This window comes from Copidosoma floridanum, unplaced genomic scaffold (genome assembly GCF_036245765.1).
Source record: "Copidosoma floridanum isolate Cflo_tuat_1 unplaced genomic scaffold, Cflo_Japanese_pri ptg000001l, whole genome shotgun sequence".
NCBI lineage: Eukaryota > Metazoa > Arthropoda > Insecta > Hymenoptera > Encyrtidae > Copidosoma > Copidosoma floridanum.
The window spans coordinates 12,943,166-12,967,529 of record NW_028321878.1 but is presented as its reverse complement, the minus strand read 5'-3'; the positions used below and the strand labels follow the sequence as shown (position 1 = coordinate 12,967,529).

Sequence of the window (24,364 nt, the reverse complement as noted above, 5' to 3'; positions counted from 1 at the left end):
ACTGCGTAATTTTAGATTTTATAGCTGATTTAAGTATTTTGGAGCATATGTCAGAGTGAAGTGAATATTACCTATATGTTAATGTTAACGGAATGTTAATAAGGTAAAAAGTCATCAAGTCAGTGATGTGTATTGTATTATACTGTGTGCGTGAAATGGGAGCATATACTTGATTTACCTACCTTTTTATTCTGCAATTTCTCTATTAAATACTGTTCTTAGCCCTACGTAAGATTATATTCAGATTTACAGTACATCTAATCACATTTTTTTTTTGTTTTGTTCAAAATTTTAAGATATGAAGCTAGATTCTTCATTATCAAAAATCACTTAGGAAAATGTTTTCAGTGTAAATTTCTCGCGAGACTGAATACTTTTTAGTTCAAGATGGCAGCTATTGCATAATATATCACAAAATAAGTTGTGCACTTGTCAAATTTAGCTTGTCATAATCATTGTTTATATTTTAGACATTGTTGGAATAACTTTACATTGTCGGGTCTGTGTGTTATTAACTCTTTAAGCATAATTTGCTTGTTGAATATATATTCATTGTATCAATTAATTTACGTTAATACTAGGTCGAATATCTTCTTTCTATGTGTTTTTTTATGTTTTCATATATTTTTATTTACCATTATAGAAATATCTGTAAACAACCACATCCAGTCAAAACGGTGGAGGCAGGAATAATTGAATATTTGACAACCCATCGTCATTTGGTTTCATATTCCACCACGTAAACCATTTATACCATTGACAAGGAATCTCTGCTGAAAATAAAATAAAAAAAAAAAGAAGTTTTGCCCAAATTTTCAAGCAAGTTATACTGTAAAAGGCAGCGATTTATGTCGCGTGAAGATCGCCCGAGACGCCTCAGTGTTGTTCATCGCGAGCTTTCTTGTCGTAAGTCATAGTAAAAACCATGCCCGGAGAACCTCCAGTCACCACAGGCAACAAATCCAGTGGCAAAGTCAAAAGAATATCGATACCTCGCGTACAGAGCGGCACAGATACAGAACTGCAGTCCCAGCAGAGCGGATCTACTCCACTTCAACCAGTAACGGTGTCCCAGTACGCCAGTTTTCGCACAGACGTCGAGGACAGCGCCATACCTCCAGTACTGCGTTCAAAATTATTAGACCTCTTCCAGCAGATTGAAAAAGAATTCGAGATGCTCTGTGCAGAGAACTCTGGCCGTATGTTTCTCACCCAGATTTTTATTTACTTACATTCATATAATGCTGTTTCGTTAATTTTCTAAATAATTTGTACCATTTTTAGTGCAAGAAAAGATAGAGGCGTTGAACGAGAAGCTGGAAAGAGAATGCTATGGATCTGCGGAGCGAAATCTACCTACTGGAGATTTCCAAGATTTTACATATGCTAAGACTCTTGTTAAAAGTAAATGTAAGTCTCACAAATGGTTTTCAGTTTAATTCAATTCATCGCTTGATATCAATTTTTTTTTTTTAAGAGAACATGAAACCAATGAAAAGCTTTTTATGATAAAAATAAACAAACTCAAACTGTTTTATATGCATTACCAAGCCAAATTGTAGTAGTGCCTATGACGCGCATACTGGTCCATAATTCCTTTTGTTACTGCTTTTTGCTCTTGCTGGCTTTGATAAAAGTAGTGATTCGATCAATAAAAAACAATGCCAAAATTCTAAAGTAAAATAAAAAGTCAAAAGTCTCTTTGTCTATGTTTCAGCTCTCACCGGTAATCCCGCTCACAAAGTCAAAGCGTCGCACAAACTGAAAGCTCAGACGAGTAAAATAGTCTCGAGCTTCAAAAACCCAACAATGACGTGCAGCATGCAGCGGGAGTACCGGGGACATCGAGACGGTGTCTGGGAAGTTTGTGTAGGCAGATCTGGCCAACCGGTAATCGCGACCGCCTCTGCCGATCACACGGCCCGCGTCTGGGGTATAGACAGCTGTCGTTGCCTGCTGCATTACACGGGCCACAGTGGCTCCGTCAATTCCGTTAGATTCCATCCGTCGAGAGATCTGGTGCTGTCGGCCAGCGGTGATGGCTCAGCTCACGTTTGGCAGGCGGCAGTCAACTGGGATCTGCCAAAAAGACCGTCCACAGAGGACGTCGCTATTTCCGGAGGGGATCGCGGCTCCGGACCGATGGGCGGAGACAGCTGCCCTCCTCAAGAGGAGGAGGCGACTCCAACCCTCAGAACTCCCATCAAAGAACTTTTGGGCCACACAGGAGTCGTCATGGCAGCTGACTGGCTTTTTGGCGCTGACCAAATTGTGACCGCCTCCTGGGACAGGACTGCCAATCTGTACGACACTGAAACCGGAGAGATAATACATACTCTCTGCGGCCACGATCAGGAGTTGACCAACGTTTCGACTCATTACGCGCAACGCCTGTGCGTTACTTCTAGTCGGGACAGCACTTTTAGGCTCTGGGACTTTAGAGAACCCATTCACTCTGTATCTGTATTCCAAGGGCATACCGAGTCAGTTCTTTTACTGGGCACAATTTATTATTCAGTCACCCAGGTAGCATAGCTCGGTCGTTGAACTCTTTCTTTTTGGTTTTAGGACGGTAACTTCAGCGGTTTTTACGAGAGAGGATAAAATAGTCTCGGCTTCGGACGACAGGAGCGTCAAAGTTTGGGAATTGCGGAATATCCGAAGTCCGTTAGCCACTATCCGCGCCGACAGTTCGGCAAACAAATTGGCTGTATCAAGTACTGGAATGGTGGCTATTCCGCACGACAATAGACAAATTCGGCTATTCGACCTGAATGGCCAGAGATTGGCGCGATTGCCCAGAACGAGTCGACAGGTAATTTCAAATGAAATTTAGATTTGTTACTCTAACTTATCTCTATCGTATTTGCAAGAAGTAAATAATCCCATCCCAGAGACTTAAAGTAGTAAGCTTCAGAGTTCAAAACCCTTATCTATCATACATAGTAAGCTGCACATAAATATATTATAACGAAAAAACACAGTGCGAAATAGATGTGTAGTCGTCAGGAAAAGGAAAGCCGGAGCACAAAAATTGAAAATAAACAAGAGGTGAATTATTAGTAAAATGTTTAATGGTAGTAATGTCTTTTTGAGTTACGTTGCAGGCCGTCGATACAAACCTTTCTCGCTCGCTATCATTCGACTATACTGGCCAAGCTGGGCGGCCCAGCCTGGGCCGCGCTCATGCACTCCTCCCTTAGTCCCTTCTCTCTCTCTCCCCGCTTCGCATTCGCACCTACCCCTTCCTTCCCTCACTCCTGTCTCTTTCTTTCTTTCTCGCATCTGCACTCGCATAGTATTTCAAATTGTTCGCATTTATAATAGTTTTAGCTGATTAAACACATTCGCCAAATGAATTAAATAATATAATAATAATAATAGTTACAAATAAAATTCACATAATATCTCGTCTATTCGACTCGCGTGGACAGAACTGGTAGGGCAAGTTGCATATCAAACATTTGCCGTCGATCTGACTCAAGGCTGTCGCCCTGCGGAGCCGCGTTTCTTAGCCTGACGGCCCCAGCCCTACCACTTCGCGCGTAGGTCCGTGCCCATTAGTGACCTTCATTTTCGAGGAGCAAGCTCCACGAAGTCCATGTTTTCAATCAATGGCTTGACTACTACCAGGCATCCCCTGCGTCAGCTCAAGACCTGCTCCTCCTAGGCTTAGCCCTACGTGCTCGCCCCTGCCTTCACCACTTCAGTCCTTTCATTTTGCGCATTCTCCTCCCACCATCACTGTTATTATGCCACATCGCATGTGCTAACGCCTTTTTTGATCGCTTACAATATGTATATATTTCATTTGTGTCCAGTACTATAAGTATGTTTAACACATATTGTTTATATCTTTAAAAAAAATTTGCAAAAGTTATAATGATTTTTATTTAAATAATATAAAATATTTATTATAAAAAACTACATATCTTACTTCATAATACGGCAATTCTTTTAAGCCAGACAATGACTACGTTTATGAATACTGTTAAATTTAGAAAACTCAGGATCGAAACTTTTAATTTAAAAAAATTTTGATAAAGCTTATTTGATAAGTCTAAAATTTAATATAGATAATCTGTATTAAAATTTGACATTCGAGAATAGAAACCGATAACAATAATATAAACTTGCAAGTATTGGTGCAAAAAAAAAAATAATAATAATAATACATTTTACGTAATAATTCCACAGGGTCATCGACGAATGGTGTGCTCAGTTGCCTGGGCGGAAGACAGCAACAGTCCCTGCAGTCTGTTTTCCTGCGGCTTCGACAGGCTCGTACTTGGCTGGAGCATATTGCCAATCAAAGAAAAGGATGCTTGAGACACAATGCGCGATCGCCGTATACGCATGACCTTAAGTTTGCAACAGAGTCACGTTGGTGGTCGGTAAATACTGTCCTAGTATTTTGTAAACGTAATTGTGGACCCAGAGCCCGACAGTCAGTGCGATCAACGAGCTTGCTCTTCCGCTTTCGCAAACGACTAAACAAAATAATAAAATATAAAAAGTTGAAGTTACTCGTCCGGGACTTGAGTTTACGTGTTGTATTGAATTTAAAGCATCAACATCGTATGGTGCAAATGTTGAATTATTTTTGTGAACGCAGGCTTTGATTTATGTAGATATGTACGTGTAAATGTAGGTGTACATACTCGGTTGTAGTTGGATCAACAAAACCGTGCCGGAAATGAAGAATACTAATATATCATGAAAAAGTATTACAAAGTGGATTGAAATTTATTTTGCGATGCTGTGCAGGCATGCAGCCAAAACAAAAGCTGTTGGTAGACATAAGTTATAACTATGCCATTGGTATTTTTAGTTGGCAAACGCATGGTGATACAAAAACCAAATATAAATAAAAGATTTTCGTTGAATTATATAATTTTTAACAATCGTGTTTAGTCATTCAGAAATGCGACATAAATTTCAAGAAAAATTGTATTGTAATAGAATACTTAACTCGTAAGTAAATATGAAAAAAGCAAAAAAAAATTCAATCGAAGTAGATCCAAATGTTATCTTGGATTTTTTGTTCTTAATAATAATGGTCAATATTAACAAAAAAAATTTTTTTTTTCAAGTAGATATCTTCGAGTAAAATAACGTTGTTTGCTATTTAAAAAAAAGATATATAACAAATAGTGTAATCGGTGTTAAATGCGAAAATTTGAGTGTAATCAATTTTACCAAGGTGCTATTTTTCAGCTATATTCATGGAAATCAATGTACCTATGTAATTGTAAATGTTAAAGCTATATCGTGTTTGTGTGTGTTAAACTGCTTGTAAACTTAGCAAACATAACAGTATAGAGGAGCATAGTAATTTTAGGAAAGACGTGTGATTTGTTTATCAAAAGTTTGATCGTATTATAGATAAATTTGTTATTTTATTTTTGAAATTTTATAGTTTAAATGGACGAGTATTTATTTAAGTGGTGTATATTTTAACATAAGAGAAAATAAATATCAATAATGATTACAATATGGTTACAAAATAAATGGTTATTTAATCGCATGATCACTTTTTATTAATTAATTTATTCGCTAGATTGTGTATTATACTGAATCATAAAAAATAAAAAAATGTGAAATAATATAAGGAAAATAAATAAAAAAAATTATTTATTGTCACAAATTTCCGATGTACATACAAAGTGAATTGTTTGGCGCGTTTGTGAAAGCAGTCAACTCTTATCGTTAATTACGGTAACATCGTACCATAATCACGCACGCCATGACTGAGTATGCTAAATGTAAATGAACACATGATAAAAAAAAGCGTAAAAAAATAAAAACTCAGTAAAATCGTATCAATGGTGTTAGCATTTTGGCAAAACAATTTGGTCAACGTGGAGCGAGTGTTGTGAGTAGAGTTCCTCGGAAAACCGCGCAAAGTTATTACTTAATTCTTCTGAAACTCAAACCTGAGTAAGCCGTGAGCAGACAGAGCACAGTGTACCCGTAGATGAGGAAGCCGTGGGGTTCGGGATCTACGTGGTGCCACACGATACTGAGGAGATCGAGCAGCTTGGCACAGCCGCCGATCACGAGAGCCCGAACGAGGTGTTTGGGCTCGTAGCTCGAAGGTCGGCCACCGAAGACGCGCCAGCGAAGCTCCGTGAAGAAGAGAACGGCGCAGACGAAGCCGCCGAGGGCGAGGGCCGTGTGGCCCAGCAGAAAGTAAAAGTCACGCTCGCTTTGAAAACCAACGAGGTCCATCGTCTCGTTTCTAAACTCAAATTTGTACTCTGGTCTGTGGTTGACGCTCGACAAGAGAAGAGGTGAACTCGGCGATGGTATCAGACCCGAGGCTTTGAGCTGCTCTTCACGGTTCGTCCATTGGCGGAACGACTCACCGAGGATCAGGACGATCAGGAGCTTCCAGTACGCGTTAAAGTCGTTGTTGTAGAGCAGGTGACGGTAGGCCGGCTTCTCCAGCAGTACGAGGTCCACTAGCACTATCACCGGGTCATACTCTACATACTTGTCGGCGAATTTGCCGCAATTTTCCTGAAAGGCCATGAGATGGTTATTACTATATAGATAATTCAGTACCCCCGAAGCGGTTATTTATGGTCACCTAGATTTTTTATGAATACAAACAAATGTCAAGTTATATACTACTTACACATTTTACGATTTTTAGTACGCTCGGACTGTAGCGCCGGTAAAGCTTGTCCACGTGAGCGCCACAGTTTATGCAGGTGTACATTTTTCATTGCCTCTTTCCTCGCGTTTGGGCCATTGTTCTTTTTTCATTAATGGTACGTATATAAATGTGCCTGTTGGTAAAAAAAAAAAATTTTTCAATCCTAATTAACCATACACTTGTATGAGCAATTACATAAAAACAAAGCAAACAAAAATTGTTAAATAAGAAAGAAATTATCGGAAAATATGTGGTAGTGGTATATAGAGTATGCAGTAAATTATTCATAAACATACAAAGTTTCTCTCGGTAAATAATCGGTTATTGTACGGCAACCTTGCCAGTACCTAATTGGTGTACAAACGAATGATCGATTTTGTGGGTGTACTGTACAATAATGTAGATCGCAAATATGTATTTGAAACTCAATGGCGATGCCAAATTATCACTCGAGGCTCCAGAATCGATTAGCTTTTTTTCAATTACACGTGGAGATTTGAAGAAAAAATCGCATAAAAATTTCTAAGTCTGAATCTCTAAAACTTTCGCATTCTCGGAATTTAATGGTATTTTATTGCACGTTATTTATAAATAAATCACAGATACAAGAATACATAGGACTCGAATCATATGTTATCCACAGTATCCAGCGAACCCATCAACTATCGGATGAATATATGTATATAATTTTTATCATACAAATAACAAGAATCGCGAACAATCGTTGATGTGTTACATAAACTATGTTCCAGCTAATCGTTAATAGCGTATACATGTAACCTCGAGAATAAAAAAAATGCGATTGTATCGCTACTCTGTAAGGACAATGCAGCGCTGGTACATTTTATGTTTACGTTTAAGTGTATATATTTAACGGGTCGAACAGGAACAACGTTTTGTTTCGAGTCGATGAAAAAACAGAATAGGGATGCTTTTGCTACTGAAGTAGTAAAAATAAAATTAGTTGGGGATATTGTGAGGTAATCGCTTATACTACTATGAGGTCAAACTAAAAAAAAACAGAGATGATTGAGTTAAATTAATTACAGAGAAAAAAGGTATACTTATATATCCAAATACGCCGTATAAGTAGTACAAATAAAAATTGGAATGTCTATAATAATCCGACGACTGTAGTGGAAGTTTCAAATTGAAAATTACTATGAAAAAAATTAAAGATCATACAATCGTAGATTCGTAGTCAAACGTAATTCTGGTCGTAACGAAAACTCCGATCATTGCTATACCTACCCACAAGGAAAAAAAAAAAAAAAAAAAAAAAAATGGCACACAAACTGACATTTGCCGCTAGACGTGTGATTAAAAAGAAATGATGTACCAAGTAGCGGTCGTTTCAGCCGGCCATTAATTGAAAAATAATGTTGCCCTGCGTCTATGATAAGAACATGTCTAGTCGACCGAGTGAAAGTCACATCGTGACGGGAGCAACGGGACAGAAGTGCTTCCCCACCCAGGGGCTGCAGAGTATAGGATCCCTCAGTCCGTCCGAGTCCCTCCGGTGGAGAGGACGCGCTTAGTTAAAACACAGGATAGCGATGAGCGAGTCGACGAGCGTGGTTCTGCCGAACGGCCGGTGTGCACCTATCGTCGGCTTTGGCACCTGGCAGGTGAGTGAACTCTCGCGATGGGGAAGGACCAACGGGAGTTTTCGAGTGTACCTCGTCGGGTTTGGCTGACCGGTTTGCAAGAGCACCTTTTCTACCTTTCTTTCTTTGCTTTTCGGGTCAGAAAACTATCAAGTAGAGGATGAGAGGTTGAATGTTTTTTTTTCTTTTCTTCCTTTCACACGCTTTTGACAAATGTTTCCTTTTTCATATTTCATGGGAGTTCATTGACTACTCAGTTTCACGGGGAATCGGAGGAAAAAACAGTTGTGTACATTGGCCAACTAATGTATAACTTGGGACATTTTTCGCTGAAAGTGTAATACTTTCTTTATAATAAAAAAATAATAAATTGACAGTTTGACAAAAATTTTTTTTTTTTTTTAGCAAATAACAATAACCTACTTACTATTAGTAAAAAAAAAAATACAAACTAATATTTTGCACTAATAAGGATGATTTTAATTGGGAAAGAAAATCTTTCAAATTATTTTCAAATCCAGAAAACAATTATATCCGAGTATTTGATAAAATTTGACAAAACGGGGTTGGGAGAGGGTTGATTTGTGATTACAAATGCGTTTTAAAAAGATTTCATAAGCATTTTGGTACTTTAACATTTATGAGAACGGAAGGTACCTATGAATCGATGATTTTTTTAAAACAATAATTTCTTTTTTTTGCTTGTATCGAGAAAAACGTTGAGAAAAAAAAAAGAAACGATACAATTTCCTATTTTGTTCGTTTGCATTCTCAATAATAGCTACTTAGAAATTAAAAAAAAAAAAAAAAAAAAACTACACAATGCGCATAGAAACGCGCGACCTTCCCCGTTTTTCTAAGTATACTTTAATCGTTGACTGTGCAATATTGCAGCATATTCTCATGTCAATGAATGAAATATACGCGTAAGTCCAAGGACTAATTTATCTTTTATAGCATCTCAGTTAAAAAAAAAAAAGTTTCAATTAAAATATTTTACATACGATTATACGTATAGTTGGTTTCTAGTGATTAATCAAGTTTTGCAAGAAGGAACTTCTTCTCCACCAACTTTTGTTTGAAAAAAAAAATGAGCCAAAAAACATTAAAAATTGGAGCGATTCACTTGACTGCCTTCAGCAGTCTATACAATACAAAATTACACGTAACAGTCGATCGATCGACCAAAAAACCGCACCTTTCGATTGCCACATTGTAAGTATACAATGGAATAAAAAAACATGACGAATCAAGTCGAAAGTACCTAAGATTTAGCGCTCAATCACAATCATTGGGACATAGAATACTAAAAAAAGGGAAACTGTTAAGTTTTCGTACCTCAATTCCTTGTACGAATGACTTTCAACAAAACATATAGAGACTAAAATCCTTTGTTGGTCAATAAATGTGTTATCTACCAACCATGAAGAATCAAATTTCCGAGCTTGAAAAATTCACGTAAACAAACGTTTATAATGATTTTTTCAAGGTACAGTCACTGATTGTTATAGTAATACAGCTTGCACGTGACCTTGTAAAACAATGTTGTGAATATTTATTAACTTTCCAGATGCGTTTGAATTTATGCACTTTTGCTAGCTTGCGCTCTTTCAAAGATCGAACAATCCATTATCTACTTTTACAATGCATCGTGATAAAATTTTTTAGTATTGTTGTTTTACGGAAAAACAATAAAAATCGGCATCCTTGAGCTCTTGGTTACAATGGCTAAAACAATGTTCTAGATCGTTAATTTTTTCCCTCACGATAATTGTTTTAGGCATCTGAGGAAGAATTGGAAGCTGCTATAGATAACGCTATAGAAGCTGGTTACAGACACATTGATGCAGCTCCAGTTTACCTGAATGAACACGTGATTGGAAGAGTTCTGAAGAAATGGTTCGACTCTGGCAAAATAAAGAGAGAAGATTTTTTTATAGTCACAAAAGTAAATTTAATACTCATTGTGAAGTCTAAATAAGTTTTATAAGTCTATGTTAATATTTAATTTCTTTTTTGTGCTTAAAGCTACCTCCAACTGGAAACAGACCCGAGAGCGTTGAAAAATACTTAAAAAAGTCTTTAAAAGACTTACAATTGGAATACTTGGATCTCTATTTGATTCACACGCCGTTTGGTTTTGTCGAAGAGGGAGACGACTTGCACCCTAAATATGAAAACGGCGACATGAAAATGGATATGGCCACAGATCATCTTGCTGTATGGGCAGAAATGGAGAAGCAAGTAGTAAATGGCTTGACTAAAGCAATAGGATTGTCAAACTTCAACTCAAAACAAATAGACAGAGTACTGAAAGCTGCCAAAGTACCAGTCTCGATGTTGCAGATTGAATTGCATTTATACTTTCAACAGAAAGAAATGGTACAAAATATTGAAACACACATTTTTCAAGTATAAATAGCACAAGTTGACCTATAATTACACTATTTTTCCAGGTTGATTTCTGTAAGAGCAGAGATGTTCCTATAACAGCCTATTCACCGCTTGGAACAAGAGGTTTGGTACAACTGTTGGGCAAAAATGACACTCTTCCTGACTGTATGGCAAACTCAAAAGTTTTAGAAATAGCAAAGAAGCACAGTAAAACACCAGCACAAATTTCATTGAAGCATTTGATCCAAAAGGGTGCCATTGTGATTCCTAAGAGTACTAACCCACAACGTATAAAAGATAACATTCAATTGTTCGGTTGGATGCTCGATGCTGAGGATGTCGCAGAACTTGATAATTTGGACCAAGGTGCAAAAGGGCGTATCTGTGACTTTTCATTCTTGCCCGGAACCAACAAGCATCCGGAGTTCCCATTCAAATAAATTTTATCAATATCTCACTAAGGTGTTCAAATAGAGTAATTGATTTCAGTACTGTATTTGAATTACAAAATATTACAACCCGTGTACCTTGTAAACAATAATGCTTTTATAACCTTAAAATTACAATTGTTATTGTGTCACTTTGATTTTTCTTCAAAAGTATTCACTTTCAGTTTTTAAGATAAACTTAAATTACTCTCTAAAGTAGGTTAAAATATGTTAAGAATCTTTATATTCATGAAATAATAATTAAAGGTGCAAAGTAAAGTATTCACTCCAAAATGACGTTAGAAGAGTTAATTATTATGTTACATCATTAAAAATAAAGTAATTAACATGCAAAAAATTTTTAAATACTACTTACTCATGTGCAATTTCAATCAATTATTGTCTATAATACCCTATTATTTTTACTAAGCCTTCAAGAGGTATCTAAGCCCGCACACCTTAACTGCAAAAGTTGCAAACAGCTCAAGTTTTACACTATACTAGCAATTTAGTATTAATTTTTGGCTTTTGCGAAAAGTCGAGCTAAAAATTTTTATATTCAAATCAAAAGTTTTTAAGTTAGTTTATTGGCTTTGTATTTTCTTACATATGCCAGTCAAATCAAAAGATGGAAAGTTGAAGATCAGCGCCATCTAGCGTTGTGAATTTCTGAACTAAAAAGTGGCCCTAAACTTTTCAGCCAGAGCTTTAGCGCGTAGAGCCATTTGGTCACTTATGAACCAGCCGCAACTCATTTCGTAGCTATAAAATAAAAAAATAACGATACATGTGTTTTTTGGCGGCAAGTTATCAACCTATCTTTTACTCGAAAATTCATCTTCAAAAGTATAAACACATAAGAGGTCGATTTTTTGGTAGAAAATAGATTGTTAACTTGCCGCCAAAAACACACGTATCGTTATTTTTTTATTTTATAGCTACAAAATAAGTTGCGGCTGGTTTATAAGTGATTAAATGGCTCTACGCGCTAAAGCTCTGGCTGAAAAGTTTAGGGCCACTTTTTGTCTCAGAAATCCGCAACGCTAGATGGCGCTGATCCAAATAATTATTACTAACTATACTTACAGCAAAGCCAAATAATTTAATTATAAACCAGCCGCAACTAAATTAACAAAGAGATATTAATAAGTTGACATTATTAATGCTGTTTGCGGCAAGTTTACAATTAACCTATTACCCGAAAATTGACCTCAAAAAGTACAAATATTATACTTATCTTATATGGCTTAAAATCAACCATATTTAACAGTCAATTTTTTAGTAGATAATATACATAATAGCATAATAATATTATAGTAGAGCCATGTATTCAATTATAAACTAGCCGCAACTAATCTAATAGGTAGAAGATTAAAAGTTGACGTTGTCTGTGCTGTTTGCGGCAAGTGTATAATCTATCTTTTATCCAAAAATCGACCTCCAAAAGAAACAGATATTCTACTTGTATGGTTTAATAAATTCGACCATATGGCACAACTTAGTGATGATTACTATAATTACTACACATAACTTTACGTATATCTTACACCGTGAACCGTGCTCTCTTTACCAGAATAATAAGTACAATCAGATCAGAGGCTGTCTTCCGCAAATGCTGCCAGCAGTTACGCTATACGTATAGTATAGGTCGTTGTAACGCTAGCGACAACCTGCGAACTGTCAGTGACTATTCGGCTCGGTGGGTTCTGCATGTCAACAAACTCCGAAATATCGGGTGGCATGGGAGGGAAAACAGCAAAAATTAATAAATTATCGAAGTTTGTTGACATGCGGCACCTACCGACAATCAACAGTTTCAGTTTCCATGGCCATGGCCCATGGCAATATGGCATACATTTCGTACATCACAGGCACGTTAAACGATGAATGCTGTGGCATCAATTGAGAGATTCTCGATGATTTTTTTTTCTCCAGTAACTGATAAACAGTGACCTGACCATTGGAATATCTCTGAGAGGCGTATGAAAAAAACAAAAAAACATGTCATTTTCACACAACAGGTAGCTCGCCAGATGCGTGTGATGGTCGAGCTGTTGAAGGAAGACGAGCGCGCGAGTCGTGAAGTCAACCGGCTTGAACTAAATACTGAAATAAGAGATTGATCTTTAGCCATAAACGTTATTGATTGACAAAAATGGCCATTGACTGATTTTGTAAAAGAATAAACGACCCATAGAAACGGCTACTGGTACTTTTATTACCAAAAATGGCCACACTAAAAATGTTTCTCTATCTACCTTTACGACTGCAGTCCCCGGAAATCGGTGAGGACTGGACATTGGAAGATGCTGCCGATCAACCGACGATCATTAAATAAGGCCTAAATGGCCATTTACGACATTTTGATTGATGATTTTCGAAATAAGATCATACGGTAATTTGTTTTACTTTTTGTATACTGAACGATTGTTTCTTAGAATTTTTATTAATATGAGATATAATGTTAATATGATGTCAGATCGTTGAATAAGGAGCTGTCTTTGGCTCAATGGTTTTAGAGTACTTTGCCTTAGAAACACGGCTGCTCAAGGAGGGGAGTCATGGGTTTGAATTCCAGCCGGATAACGCAGTTTTTTTTTGTACGCTCAAGCTTAGGGTAAGAACTTCGCCAAAACAGTATAACATTAATAACCCACCATGTCTGAAAAAGCTATAACTGTACTAAGTACATCCATGTAAAGCGTATATAAGACATGCAAGGTGTAAAAGTTCTATTAAATAAAGTTCAAATACTTAATTCAGATGGTAGTTATACAACATAAAGGAAGAAAAGTAAATAGAATTAAACTTACCTGCAAAAATGAACTTTTAACGGCTCAAGGTGTGAGTAAATAAAATTATCAACATCACTCTTTTCAAGCTTCGATTGGCATGTACCTACCTGATTTATAGAATCACACGTCATATTGTATAAGAATTATAAGCCAGAGATGAGGAATAACGAAATCTTAGATGATAAAAGAGAGCCAAAGTGAAACTTGAACGGTCCCCATTACAGGAAAAAAAAAAGCAAAGCAGTGGCGCAACATCTCTTTTCTCTTCATTGAAAGCACAAAAACCGAGCACGCGCCACAATTTCGTGGAGTTTATATGTACATTCATGCAAGGAGCCAATATTTACATCAGAGCAAACGAGAGTATTACCGGATTAGAACGAGAAAAAGAGAGCCTCTCTCTCATCATCAGGCTCTGCGTGACCCCCGTGGCTTTTCGATTAGCCAGGCTTCGCTGCACCTAGTATGTACCTACATCTGCGTGCTCTTCAGAGCCTTATAGTCACATGAAAAAAAGAATCGACGACGCTTACAGGACGACAACCACCATGCTATTATACAAGGAGTAGTTACAGACAAATGTACATTAGGTAGTGGTGGTGGTAGTCGCTAGCCGGCCCGGGAGCCTCCTGGTGTATCAATTACATTGTTGTTATTGGGGTAGAACAGGCGAGCCAGCCACCCCGAGATGCGGTCGGAAGATAATACACTGGCATAAGAGCATGCACAACAAAAGGAGGGTTGGTAGGGGGTCAGGTACTACCTCTACCTCTCTCTCTCTCTCTGTAGGCCCCAAAACACAAATGAACATGTAGGTATATGTGTATATACATGTACCGACCAGGAGAAGCTCCAGCCAGGCGTGCTAATACGCAACGCGATAGCCATCTCGCAGTTGCCGACAGCATATAGGGTATTAGCTATTAGCAGTGCAACTATGCGGCTAATTTGGATTTGCGCCGGCGAAATGGATACCGAGGCCCAGAAGAGGCGCGCGCCCGAAATAATAATAATAATAACGATAAGGGATACGGCACAAAGATTGAAAAAGTTTCCCGTACGGGGCTACTGCTTTTGCTGCTCCTGGTTCTACACTTCTGTCAGTTGCAAAATGAGCGAGGAGCCGCGAGGAGTTATCCCGGCGCCCAGGCGCGAGTCTAGTGATTTCAGCATCGAGAGGATCCTTTCCAAGGATACCACGCCATCCTCGTCATCGTCGACATCCGCAGCCGCAGTCAAAAGATCCTTTCCATCGTTAAGTCCAGCTTGTACGAGCGTTGTCGATCAGGATCTTCTGACTCAGCATCCTTCTGGCTCCTTTGGCGTCCGGAACAAACTTGATTGGCTCAGGAACTTTTGTGACCTTCAGTCAAGTAGAGCGCGACTACAAGCTGATAAATCCAAGTTGGATGCAAATATTAACAGGTTGGGTACATTGATATAATTTTTGCGAAATCTCATACATGCTGTTTGCGCGAAAACTTTTTCAAGAAAAACATGCAGTGGTGGATTAGGCAATTTTACGATCGAGCAAAAAAAAGTAATTTGTTTTTTTATTCAATAAGAATAAAATGTTGTGTCTATCGTTTTAAGTTGAAGAGATAAACTATAAGCACAAATTTTTTAGACTTCGTAATTAACAAAAACCAGCCAATTCTTAACTAATATTTTTAGGTCTAATGTCTGTTGTTGTTTACTGATTTATTTAAATCAGTTTATTGAATCCAATTTTTTTTGGTTTAATCCGTTTTAATTAAATCAAACGATTAATATTTATCAAATTCTATTGTACGATATTCCTAGAATACAAGAATAATTTATGTCGTAAAAAAATTTCTGTTAAAAAGACACTTTAAGCATCATTATTTTTCGTGAATACCGTACACTGCAAACATTATCGATTTGTCTCCAAGTTTTTTACTATTAACTGTAATTATAAAAATGATAGAAAGCAGCATTTTTTGTCATAATAATTACCGAAAATTCTTGAAACTAAAACAAGTTATTTACTTTTGTCGTGGATCCAGCACTGGAAACGTGACACGGCACAAAACAATAAATCTAGAAGATTTTAATGGCGAAGAACTTTCATGGTTACGGTGTACGAGATACTGTCCACCAAAATTACCAAGAAAATCAAGCGTCGGTAAAAACCTCAAGAGAAAACCAGGGTCGCATCCAAGGATACCATTTACGAAATACCAACTCGAAGTTTTAGAGGACAAATACAAAAGCAACGCTTATCTAACGAGAAAAGATGTTGTTTACTTGTCTGATTTATTGCACCTGCCTCAAAGTAGAGTAAGTGTTTGGCTTTTAAATAATGATTATTACTTGTTTTCTCATTTGAGATTCTTTATTTCTACAAAACGCTGAGTTCTTATCGCAAAAAATATAGGAAATTTTTGAGCATTGAAAAAAAAATTTTTTATAACATTATTGCAAAGCAACGTTGTTCTTTCAAACGGTGATATTGATTGGTGTTATTTTACAAAAATATTTTCAATTAACACACTGCGATACATTACTGTTTTCAAAAATACTTGCTATATATTCAGAAACAAATAATCGTTATGTTTCAGATAAAAATTTGGTTTCAAAATCGGCGCGCAAGAGCGAGACGAGAATCTCAATCAAGTGATCAGACACATGCAATCAAATTATAATCACGGATTTTCACAACTCGATTCGGCATTGAGAAGTGTATGTATATATAAGTAGTAAAACTTGAATGACCGTAATATACATAAGCACACTATGAAATTAATTAAGTGATAACCGAGGGTTTATAAATATTTGTACATTTTTTAATTCATTACAGTACAACGGAGAAAAATACTCGGGAATAACAAAATCCCCGTTCCACACGACTCGGATTAGAGTTCATCTAGATGAATCTTAGCAAGTCATCTGTTATTATCATTATTATTATTATCATTCTATATATATTTTTTAAGAACGTACCAGACTTTTTCTTCAATGCAAGGCTCATTTTTGCCTTACATACTTTAAGTAACCTTGTTTCAAATTCCTTTACGTTATGTGTGCGCATCAGCTCCATATTGTAAACAATACAGTAACAATTAACCTTAATAATACATTAGAACTGGCGCAATGCCGTCACTCCTCACTCGAGTGTCAAATGGCAATTATACTTTCTCGGCCAGCACCCACACCAATCCATTTAACTGTAAATATGAAAAAAAAAGAAAAAAAATTTTATAAGTAAACGAATAAAAATAATTAATCGATGAGATTTGAGAAATGATTATTTACCCGGAATTTCCAAGCAATCCTCTAGGATTTGTACGTATTTTTGAGCACTCAATGGTAAATTATCAAAAGAGCGGACTCCTTCCGTGCTTGTCTTCCATCCCTCAAACTCCTCGTAAATCGGCTCGACTTTCGCCAAGTCGGTTACACTGCTGGGGAAATAATCAATCACTTTACCGTTCAGACGGTATCCGATGCAGACTTTTATCGTTGGCAATGTATCTAAGATGTCGAGCTTGGTCAGGCATATAGCCGTATAACTGAAATAGATAAAATTTACTCGTGTTTAAAAAAGATTAAAATGTCATGCGCATTTTTACTACTCTCGGAACACACGTTTCATTTAAAATCATTGATAAAAGTCAATTGCTAATAAAAGTAACAACAGAATATTAAATAGAACAAAAAATTAATTTTGCCAAAGGCTTTTTCTCATAAGTACTTAATATCGGACTTCAAATTTGCCTAAAACAAAAGACTAACTAGCTGGACCATATACTTATACCTTAAATCTAGAAAAAATAGACTCGATATAGGGATATAATATTCAATGGTAAAAAACATTACTCCTTGAATTTCATATCCCCTGAATTTTTCACATATTTTCGTCCATCATCATTTGTTAATTTAAAGCACATTGTACTAAATAATGCAATGCACACGGTCTGTGTAGGCAAAAAATGTTTACAATACCAACAGAAAGAAAATTAAAAATGATTTATTTCTTGTCAAAAATACATTATACATGATGGGAATTTCACACAGCCAATTTTAAAATCACTTTCATGAAATAAAAAGGCTAAAAAAATGATTCGTTTATATTATTGCAACAGAAAGTAATGTTGAAAAAAAAAATATATATATATATAACAACCTCGGCGTGAGATTAATAAAATAAATAAACAAACAAGTTAGTAAAGATAAAGAATTTTAAAATTAATTTTCTGCAAAGAAAGTTTAAAAACTAAAATTATTTAAATATTTTTTTATCATTAAAAACAGATTGTAACATGAATTAATATCAGATTGGGAAAAGGCAGTACTAATAAATATGAATAAGCGAGTTTTTCATTTATTTTGTGAGTAAAACAAGAACGAAGAAAAAAAATCACAAATATTGATAAAAATAGAGCAGTTAAAAGTTTAGTAGTGGGGTAGGAGATGCGCATTACGTAACAATTGCTGCTGACGGGTATATTATTCTCTCTCCCAAAAAATGACTTATTAAGTACGTATTTATCAAAGAAAAAATAATATTCAAAAAGCGCTAAGCCCGTTGTCAATATTTTGCAACGAGACAAAGAAATGATATACAGCACTCACCCATTAACGATTGCTGTGAACTTCAGCAATGCCACATCAAGCCATCCACAGCGCCTTTTTCTTTTGGTTGTGACTCCGAATTCAGCCCCTCTTTTCTGCAATATATCACCCGTAGCGTCCAACAATTCAGTAGGAAATGGTCCATCACCGACTCGCGTGGTGTAGGCTTTTACAACAGCCACGATGTCGCCAATGACAGTTGGTGGTATTCCAAGACCAGTACACACGCCACCAATACTGCAATTCGAGCTCGTAACGTACGGATACGTTCCAAAGTCTATGTCTAATAATGCTGCATTAGCACCTTCCACCAATATCTTCTTGCCCTTCTTTACCGCGTTGTGCAAATAATGAACTGTTTCCTTGACGAGCGGCCTAATACGCTCTGCGTACCTTTAGTAAAAAAAAACATTCAAAGATGACCAAAAGATCTGAGAAAATTAACATCTACAACAGTTCAGTTGGAGCATTCAATTTAAATTAAATATAAAACTAAAAATGATGTGCTTCCAATAAAAATGAAAGTACCAACCCTTTGTAACGCTTCAATTCATTTTCGACATCAACTTTCAAAGAGGGGAAAATTTTTTGATGGGATGCAACCAGAGTTACAAATTTCTCGGAGAACTTGTCAAAGTCCCCGACAAGATCTCCTATTCTAATGCCAGTCCTTGCAGCCTTGCTGGCGTATGCCGGACCAATGCCTTTCTTCGTCGTGCCCAGAGAGCCTTTGCCCTTTTCAATCTCCTGCAGCTGATCGACCTGTTGGTGAAAGTCAAAGACAATGTGGGCTCTGTCCGATATGATGAGTCTGTCCTTCCATTCCCTAAGGCCTTGAGCCTCATTTTCTTCCAGCTCGTCAAATAAGCCTGGCAAATGAATGACGACTCCATTTCCTGAAAGCAGATAAGTCAAGTGTATGAGAGGACAATGAAATGCGATCGCTAACAAGCAGTATTCTGCTTTGTTAAATCAATAAAATCGCAATAATATCACAAGGTTGAAAAATAGATCATAACAGTTTGCTTTTAGAGAGCAATTAATCTTTACATGAAACATTTATTGTACTTGAGTAGTAGATAGATCAATAAAAGTGCAGTTACATGAAAATTATTTCAATAACCCTTGTTTCGTTCTTTTTTTTAAATTTTCTATAATTAAGTAAACTAATCAAATAGTTTTTATAAGTAACAAATATAATAAGCTTTACAATGTTATTGGAAAAATCACAATTTTCGAAAAGAAATGAGTTATTTGGAAATAATGATTGAATGTTTCAATATTTGATTTTAATTTAATATTTCTTCAAAGCATTAAAATTATGAAATTAATAAAACTTTGTAATTTTTATTTCAAAGTAATGTTCCGTGTTCATTAATTAAACTCCGCATTTATAATACAATTTTGCTAATCTTCTTAATTAATAGTAGCAGTAGGTAGATAAGTAATCTTACATGATTCAATGAACGTTTTGTGTCTAGTACTTATTTGAAATGATGAAATTTCAAAGGACAATCGTGCATATTCACTTTGATAACACTTGAAAATAGTTATCTAGATTAAATTTTTTTTTTTATTTCATCAATAAAGCAAAAAAAATTATGATTTTTTACTTTTAAGTATAATTTGAAGTATTAAGTATCATTTGACTTAATAGTCTAACTTGAAATATTTGTAAGTAGTATTGTTAAAATATTATAAAACAAAGTAGAAAATTTTATTTGAAGAATAGAGCCAATGTATTTAAACATGGATCGATTTAAATAAATTATTACCTATAATTGATTTACATCTGGGATTGATTATTCCACTAGGTAGAAGGTGAAAGTGGTATTCGGCACCTTCTACAACTACAGTATGACCTGCATTACTTCCTCCCTGTGAAATTACAGTAATATTTGAAGCACAGGATTCTTGGAATCTCTGAGCATAATATTAATGCCTAATTTTCTTCGCATAAAAGTGGAAAAAATTGAGCTTTAATACGACTACTATTAAAAAATTGTGCCTCTTAAATTGCTGGTTATCACACATAAAAATTAATGTCTTTCATCAAAAGCAAATAATGGTAAAACAAAATCATATATTTCGAAATTTACACAACTTTATTTCTCCTTTTGATGATGATTAATAAATGTAATATTATATTTTCATACCATATTTCACATTCTACTTGAGATATGTGTAGCTCTGATGAAAGAAATTCATGATTATATTTTGATCGTATATGAAGCAGTAAACATCTCAAGTGATACAAATTTTATGGACTAAAAAATTTACAGTATTTAGGTATAAATATTCAATGAATGAAAAATAATCACAATTATGGGATGTGATTAGCTTATTACAAAAATTATCTTAAAATTGAACTTGAAAAATCAAAAGTATGAATGGCTTTGATAAAAAATAGTGATATAACAAAAACTACTAAAATTGATAAAAAGAAACTTAATGGTTACTAATTAATTTTTAAATTACTTTGCTTATACTATTTTGAAAAAAATATATATATATGTTTACGTATGCATGTATATTTACATGTAGGGAAGATAAATTGTGGAACAGCAAATAAAATGCATGAATCATTTAGGCATGATAATTTCGATTTGTAAATTGCAGAGCAATCGTAAACTGTTAGTAATTACTTGGCTAACATAGGATCTGACATCTTGCTGTGAAATCATACGTCACAACACAAATAGTTGCTTATCTATAGGCATGTGACATTACGTCATACAAGTCACAAGATGCTTGATAAATAAAAGCCAATGACTTAAAAAAGTTTGTTTTTGTCTAATTGAATCTCGAGATTAGCCATCTTTTAACGAGAATGTTATTAAAAAGCAATGAAGCTTATCAATTAAGACTTGTATGAAAATCAATTGAAAAGTTTACAAACAGGAAATGACTTGTGGAATGAGATAATGCTAAGTATACGCTTTTTCAGTTTATTTGCAAGTTTACAATTTAACTCTTAATTAATTTCAAAACTTAAAATTTATCTTTACACACGGGGTTATACATCTGGAGATAATTATAAAAATAATTACGAATAAAACGATTTGATTGACAAGTTATTGAGAATCTGTGACTAAAAAAATTCTGAAAATTATAAAAAAAAAATAATAAAAAAATACCTATAGATGTTGAAAAAATATTGATACTACTGTAAAAAACAGATGATTTTTAGGTAGAAAAAATTATTTTTCGTCGGTTTCATGAAATTAATGGTTGTATTGAGATAAAAGCGGCAGTTTAAGAGCATCATGTCAAAATAGAGTAAGGTATTAATTGATTTTTGTCAGAGATCCATATATACACTGGCCCTTGGCAAAGACCTTGTTAAAGACCTCTATTCAGGGATGAATTCTTGCAGCAGAACCAAGAGAGTTGAAAAATCATTCGACACAGCTTTGAAAGTGATCGCAGAGCTCTTTCTAGCCATCACGCATGTGTCTGGTTGTCTGTGTTACAAGCAGCAATTTTCTGCTGGCCAGAGAACAAGGTAAGCAGGGAAAAATGAAATAGATATAAATAGAATTCGCTGCTCGCTCTTTTCAATTCATGTTTTAACGTAGATGCAATGGCAGCCGCCAATTGTAAAACGAAGCGTGCGTGTGTGTCGCACAACAAAGGTGTAGAATATTTATATTATATTATATCTAGTGGAGCAACAATAAAAATGAGGAATGGCAAAGAGGAAAGAGAGAGCAGAAGAAAAAACGAATCATAAGTCATATAAATATACTTAGTTGATATTTTCAATGGTCCTCTCGTATAACCTCTCTCTCACTTTCCCTTTCATTTTGCGCTACAGATATGCGTAAAGGTTGTGTTCCGCAGAGGAGGCGACGTGCGAAACACGAGAAAAAAAAAGTGGACTGAACAATAGAGTATCAAATACAAAAATAAAACAATTTTTAAAGTTATGCGTAAGAACGTAGGTTGCGGTATTATGTGGGTAGGTATTTATGTCAAAAAGTAAAAAATTATTAATTAATAAATAGATGGGACGATGTAAAGATTTATAAGCAATGTAAGGAGTAGCCTGTAGCTTACCTGACACCTGCAGACGAGGTCGGCCTCGGTGGCGAGCATGTCGACGACCTTGCCCTTGCCCTCGTCGCCCCACTGGGCACCCAGAACGACCGTAACCTTGGCCTGTTGGCCAGGCAAACCAGCTCCGGAGACCCGGGGCTTTTTTCGGAGCAAGTCGGCGCTACCTCCTCCACCTGCCTCGCCGTTTGTTTGTACCGTCGCCGACATGGTTCTACGTGCGAGCTGTTGATGCTGTACTTGTAAAACTACCAGATGATGAGAGTATGTGCACCGAAGTATGGTGTGTACACACCTAGTGCTCAACTGGATAAGAAATGGAGTAGTCTACTTCTCGGTCTGCTCCCGATGGCTCGGACGCTATTTATTTATGATGAGTGCTGATATAGTACGTACACGACGCAGAGCGGCCGGGGCTCGAGCTCTGACTGACGACAACCGCAAGAGCCAGAGAGAGCTTCGAAGTGATCACTTCCCCTCATCCTCCCACTCCTTTCGTCTCGCGAGGACGCAAGCCAAAAGTCGCTCAATTTTCAAGCATTTTACAGTAAAATCAAATTTTAAATCGACCTGGAGTTCATTGAGATTCTCTGGGTATACTTATCTATAATTTACTTGCAAAGTGTTCTTTTCTTCCGTTTGAAACACTCTATACTTAGTTCGATTCTTTTTTTTCCACATAAAATTCTCACGGGATTGTGATAGTAAGTATCAAAGTAATTTCCACATGGAATAAAACTCACTTTCCCACGTGATTCCTCCCAGACTCCTTAAAGATTCCACCAGACTCTACCGAATTTTATAGGGACTCCATACTATTGATCACTTTGAGTTTTGTCTAGATCGCATTTAAGTATTTATGGGGACTTTTTAAGATTGTTAATATCAATGGTTGCAAATATTTTCACGTAACTTGAAGTTTGGTCAAGGCTTCGATTAATTTGCAAGAATCGTTTTTCACGGCTGAATAACACCTCCTACTTGGTAATAAAAAAAAAAAAGATTATTTTTTCAAGTAAAATATAAGAATTGTGTTGTGAAGAAACATCACAGTTAATCATTACCTCTGATAGTAAAAGTGACTCTAATCGGCTTATGTGATATATTGATCAATATAAGAAACGCCTTATTTATAAGGTAAAAAAAAAAAGTTAGTGTATATTTATTACTTGCAATATATTTTTGCCTTAAAAAACTGAGATAATAAGAGTGATTCATACTATTTACCTGATTCTTCTTACCCTTTTGCCTTGCTTGCGCAGGACAAATATTTACTCCAATGGTCTTACATATTTTTGTTTTCCAAAGGGCCATGCATGCTATATGTATATGAGATAAGTAAGGTATTTTTGACCTGGATCGGGTGAGCTTGTTGTCGAGGGTGCTATATTACGTCGGTTTTCGGAATTTCCCTCTGCTACGAATACCCCACCAACCGAGGAACCGAGTGTTTGAAACACACACACAACTTACAATCATCTGTACGATAAATGCCAACTGTATACGAATGCACATACATCCTAATCTGGACCAATTGTCTCTCGATGATAAAAAAAAAAAAAAAAAAAATAAGATTGAAGCTTTTGTGACATTGCACCACAGTTGAAAAATACTTTCAATCTATGGTTTGAACAGTCGTACCAAAAAACATGAATTGCCTATAGAGTATCTTCACATTTAATGGACAATGTGGGTGTGTTTTTGTTTTTTAAGCCATTCAACGAAATTTCCATTTTAATAATCGCTACATATTTTTCTTATCATACAGGTTTACACCGGAATAATCCATCGGTATGCGTTTCAATGAAGCTCAACTAATTAATTTAC

At 35.9% G+C, this 24,364-nt stretch overlaps 5 protein-coding genes across 6 annotated transcripts; 3 read left to right on the top strand and 2 right to left on the bottom strand.

The window, feature by feature from the left end:
• The first annotated feature begins 647 nt into the window (after window positions 1-647).
• Window positions 648-5,494, top strand: Wdr37 (WD repeat domain 37). Its single transcript, XM_014348679.2, has 5 exons — window positions 648-1,199; window positions 1,285-1,410; window positions 1,718-2,483; window positions 2,569-2,815; window positions 4,198-5,494. The coding sequence occupies exons 1-5, from the start codon at window positions 926-928 to the stop codon at window positions 4,327-4,329; spliced, it is 1,545 nt and encodes a 514-aa protein (XP_014204165.2). The 5' UTR covers window positions 648-925; the 3' UTR covers window positions 4,330-5,494.
• Arv1 (ACAT-related protein required for viability 1) lies at window positions 3,149-11,690 on the bottom strand. Its single transcript, XM_014348684.3, has 4 exons — window positions 11,467-11,690; window positions 6,641-6,794; window positions 5,937-6,522; window positions 3,149-4,490 (listed from the first exon to the last, which is right to left on the bottom strand). Exons 2-4 carry the CDS (start codon window positions 6,722-6,724, stop codon window positions 4,363-4,365), a joined length of 798 nt encoding a protein of 265 aa, XP_014204170.2. The 5' UTR covers window positions 6,725-6,794; window positions 11,467-11,690; the 3' UTR covers window positions 3,149-4,362.
• LOC106636318 (aldo-keto reductase family 1 member A1) lies at window positions 8,128-11,320 on the top strand. The gene is made up of 4 exons (XM_014348682.2): window positions 8,128-8,289; window positions 10,049-10,216; window positions 10,297-10,650; window positions 10,725-11,320. Exons 1-4 carry the CDS (start codon window positions 8,218-8,220, stop codon window positions 11,100-11,102), a joined length of 972 nt encoding a protein of 323 aa, XP_014204168.2. The 5' UTR covers window positions 8,128-8,217; the 3' UTR covers window positions 11,103-11,320.
• A 3,306-nt stretch (window positions 11,691-14,996) lies between the features above and the next one.
• Window positions 14,997-16,608, top strand: LOC106636216 (uncharacterized). The gene is made up of 3 exons (XM_089589682.1): window positions 14,997-15,310; window positions 15,913-16,186; window positions 16,468-16,608. The coding sequence occupies exons 1-3, from the start codon at window positions 14,997-14,999 to the stop codon at window positions 16,549-16,551; spliced, it is 672 nt and encodes a 223-aa protein (XP_089445808.1). The 3' UTR covers window positions 16,552-16,608.
• Adss (adenylosuccinate synthetase) lies at window positions 16,231-22,969 on the bottom strand. 2 transcript variants are annotated; one of them, XM_014348578.3, is made up of 7 exons: window positions 22,833-22,969; window positions 22,541-22,762; window positions 20,257-20,359; window positions 19,014-19,377; window positions 18,482-18,874; window positions 17,162-17,418; window positions 16,231-17,073 (listed from the first exon to the last, which is right to left on the bottom strand). In XM_014348578.3, the coding sequence occupies exons 2-7, from the start codon at window positions 22,745-22,747 to the stop codon at window positions 17,024-17,026; spliced, it is 1,374 nt and encodes a 457-aa protein (XP_014204064.1). In that variant the 5' UTR covers window positions 22,748-22,762; window positions 22,833-22,969; the 3' UTR covers window positions 16,231-17,023. The 2 variants fall into 2 exon arrangements, with proteins under 2 accessions (XP_014204064.1, XP_014204065.1); XM_014348579.3 differs by having other exon boundaries at window positions 22,541-22,751; window positions 22,833-22,968.
• Between the last annotated feature and the right edge of the window lie 1,395 nt (window positions 22,970-24,364).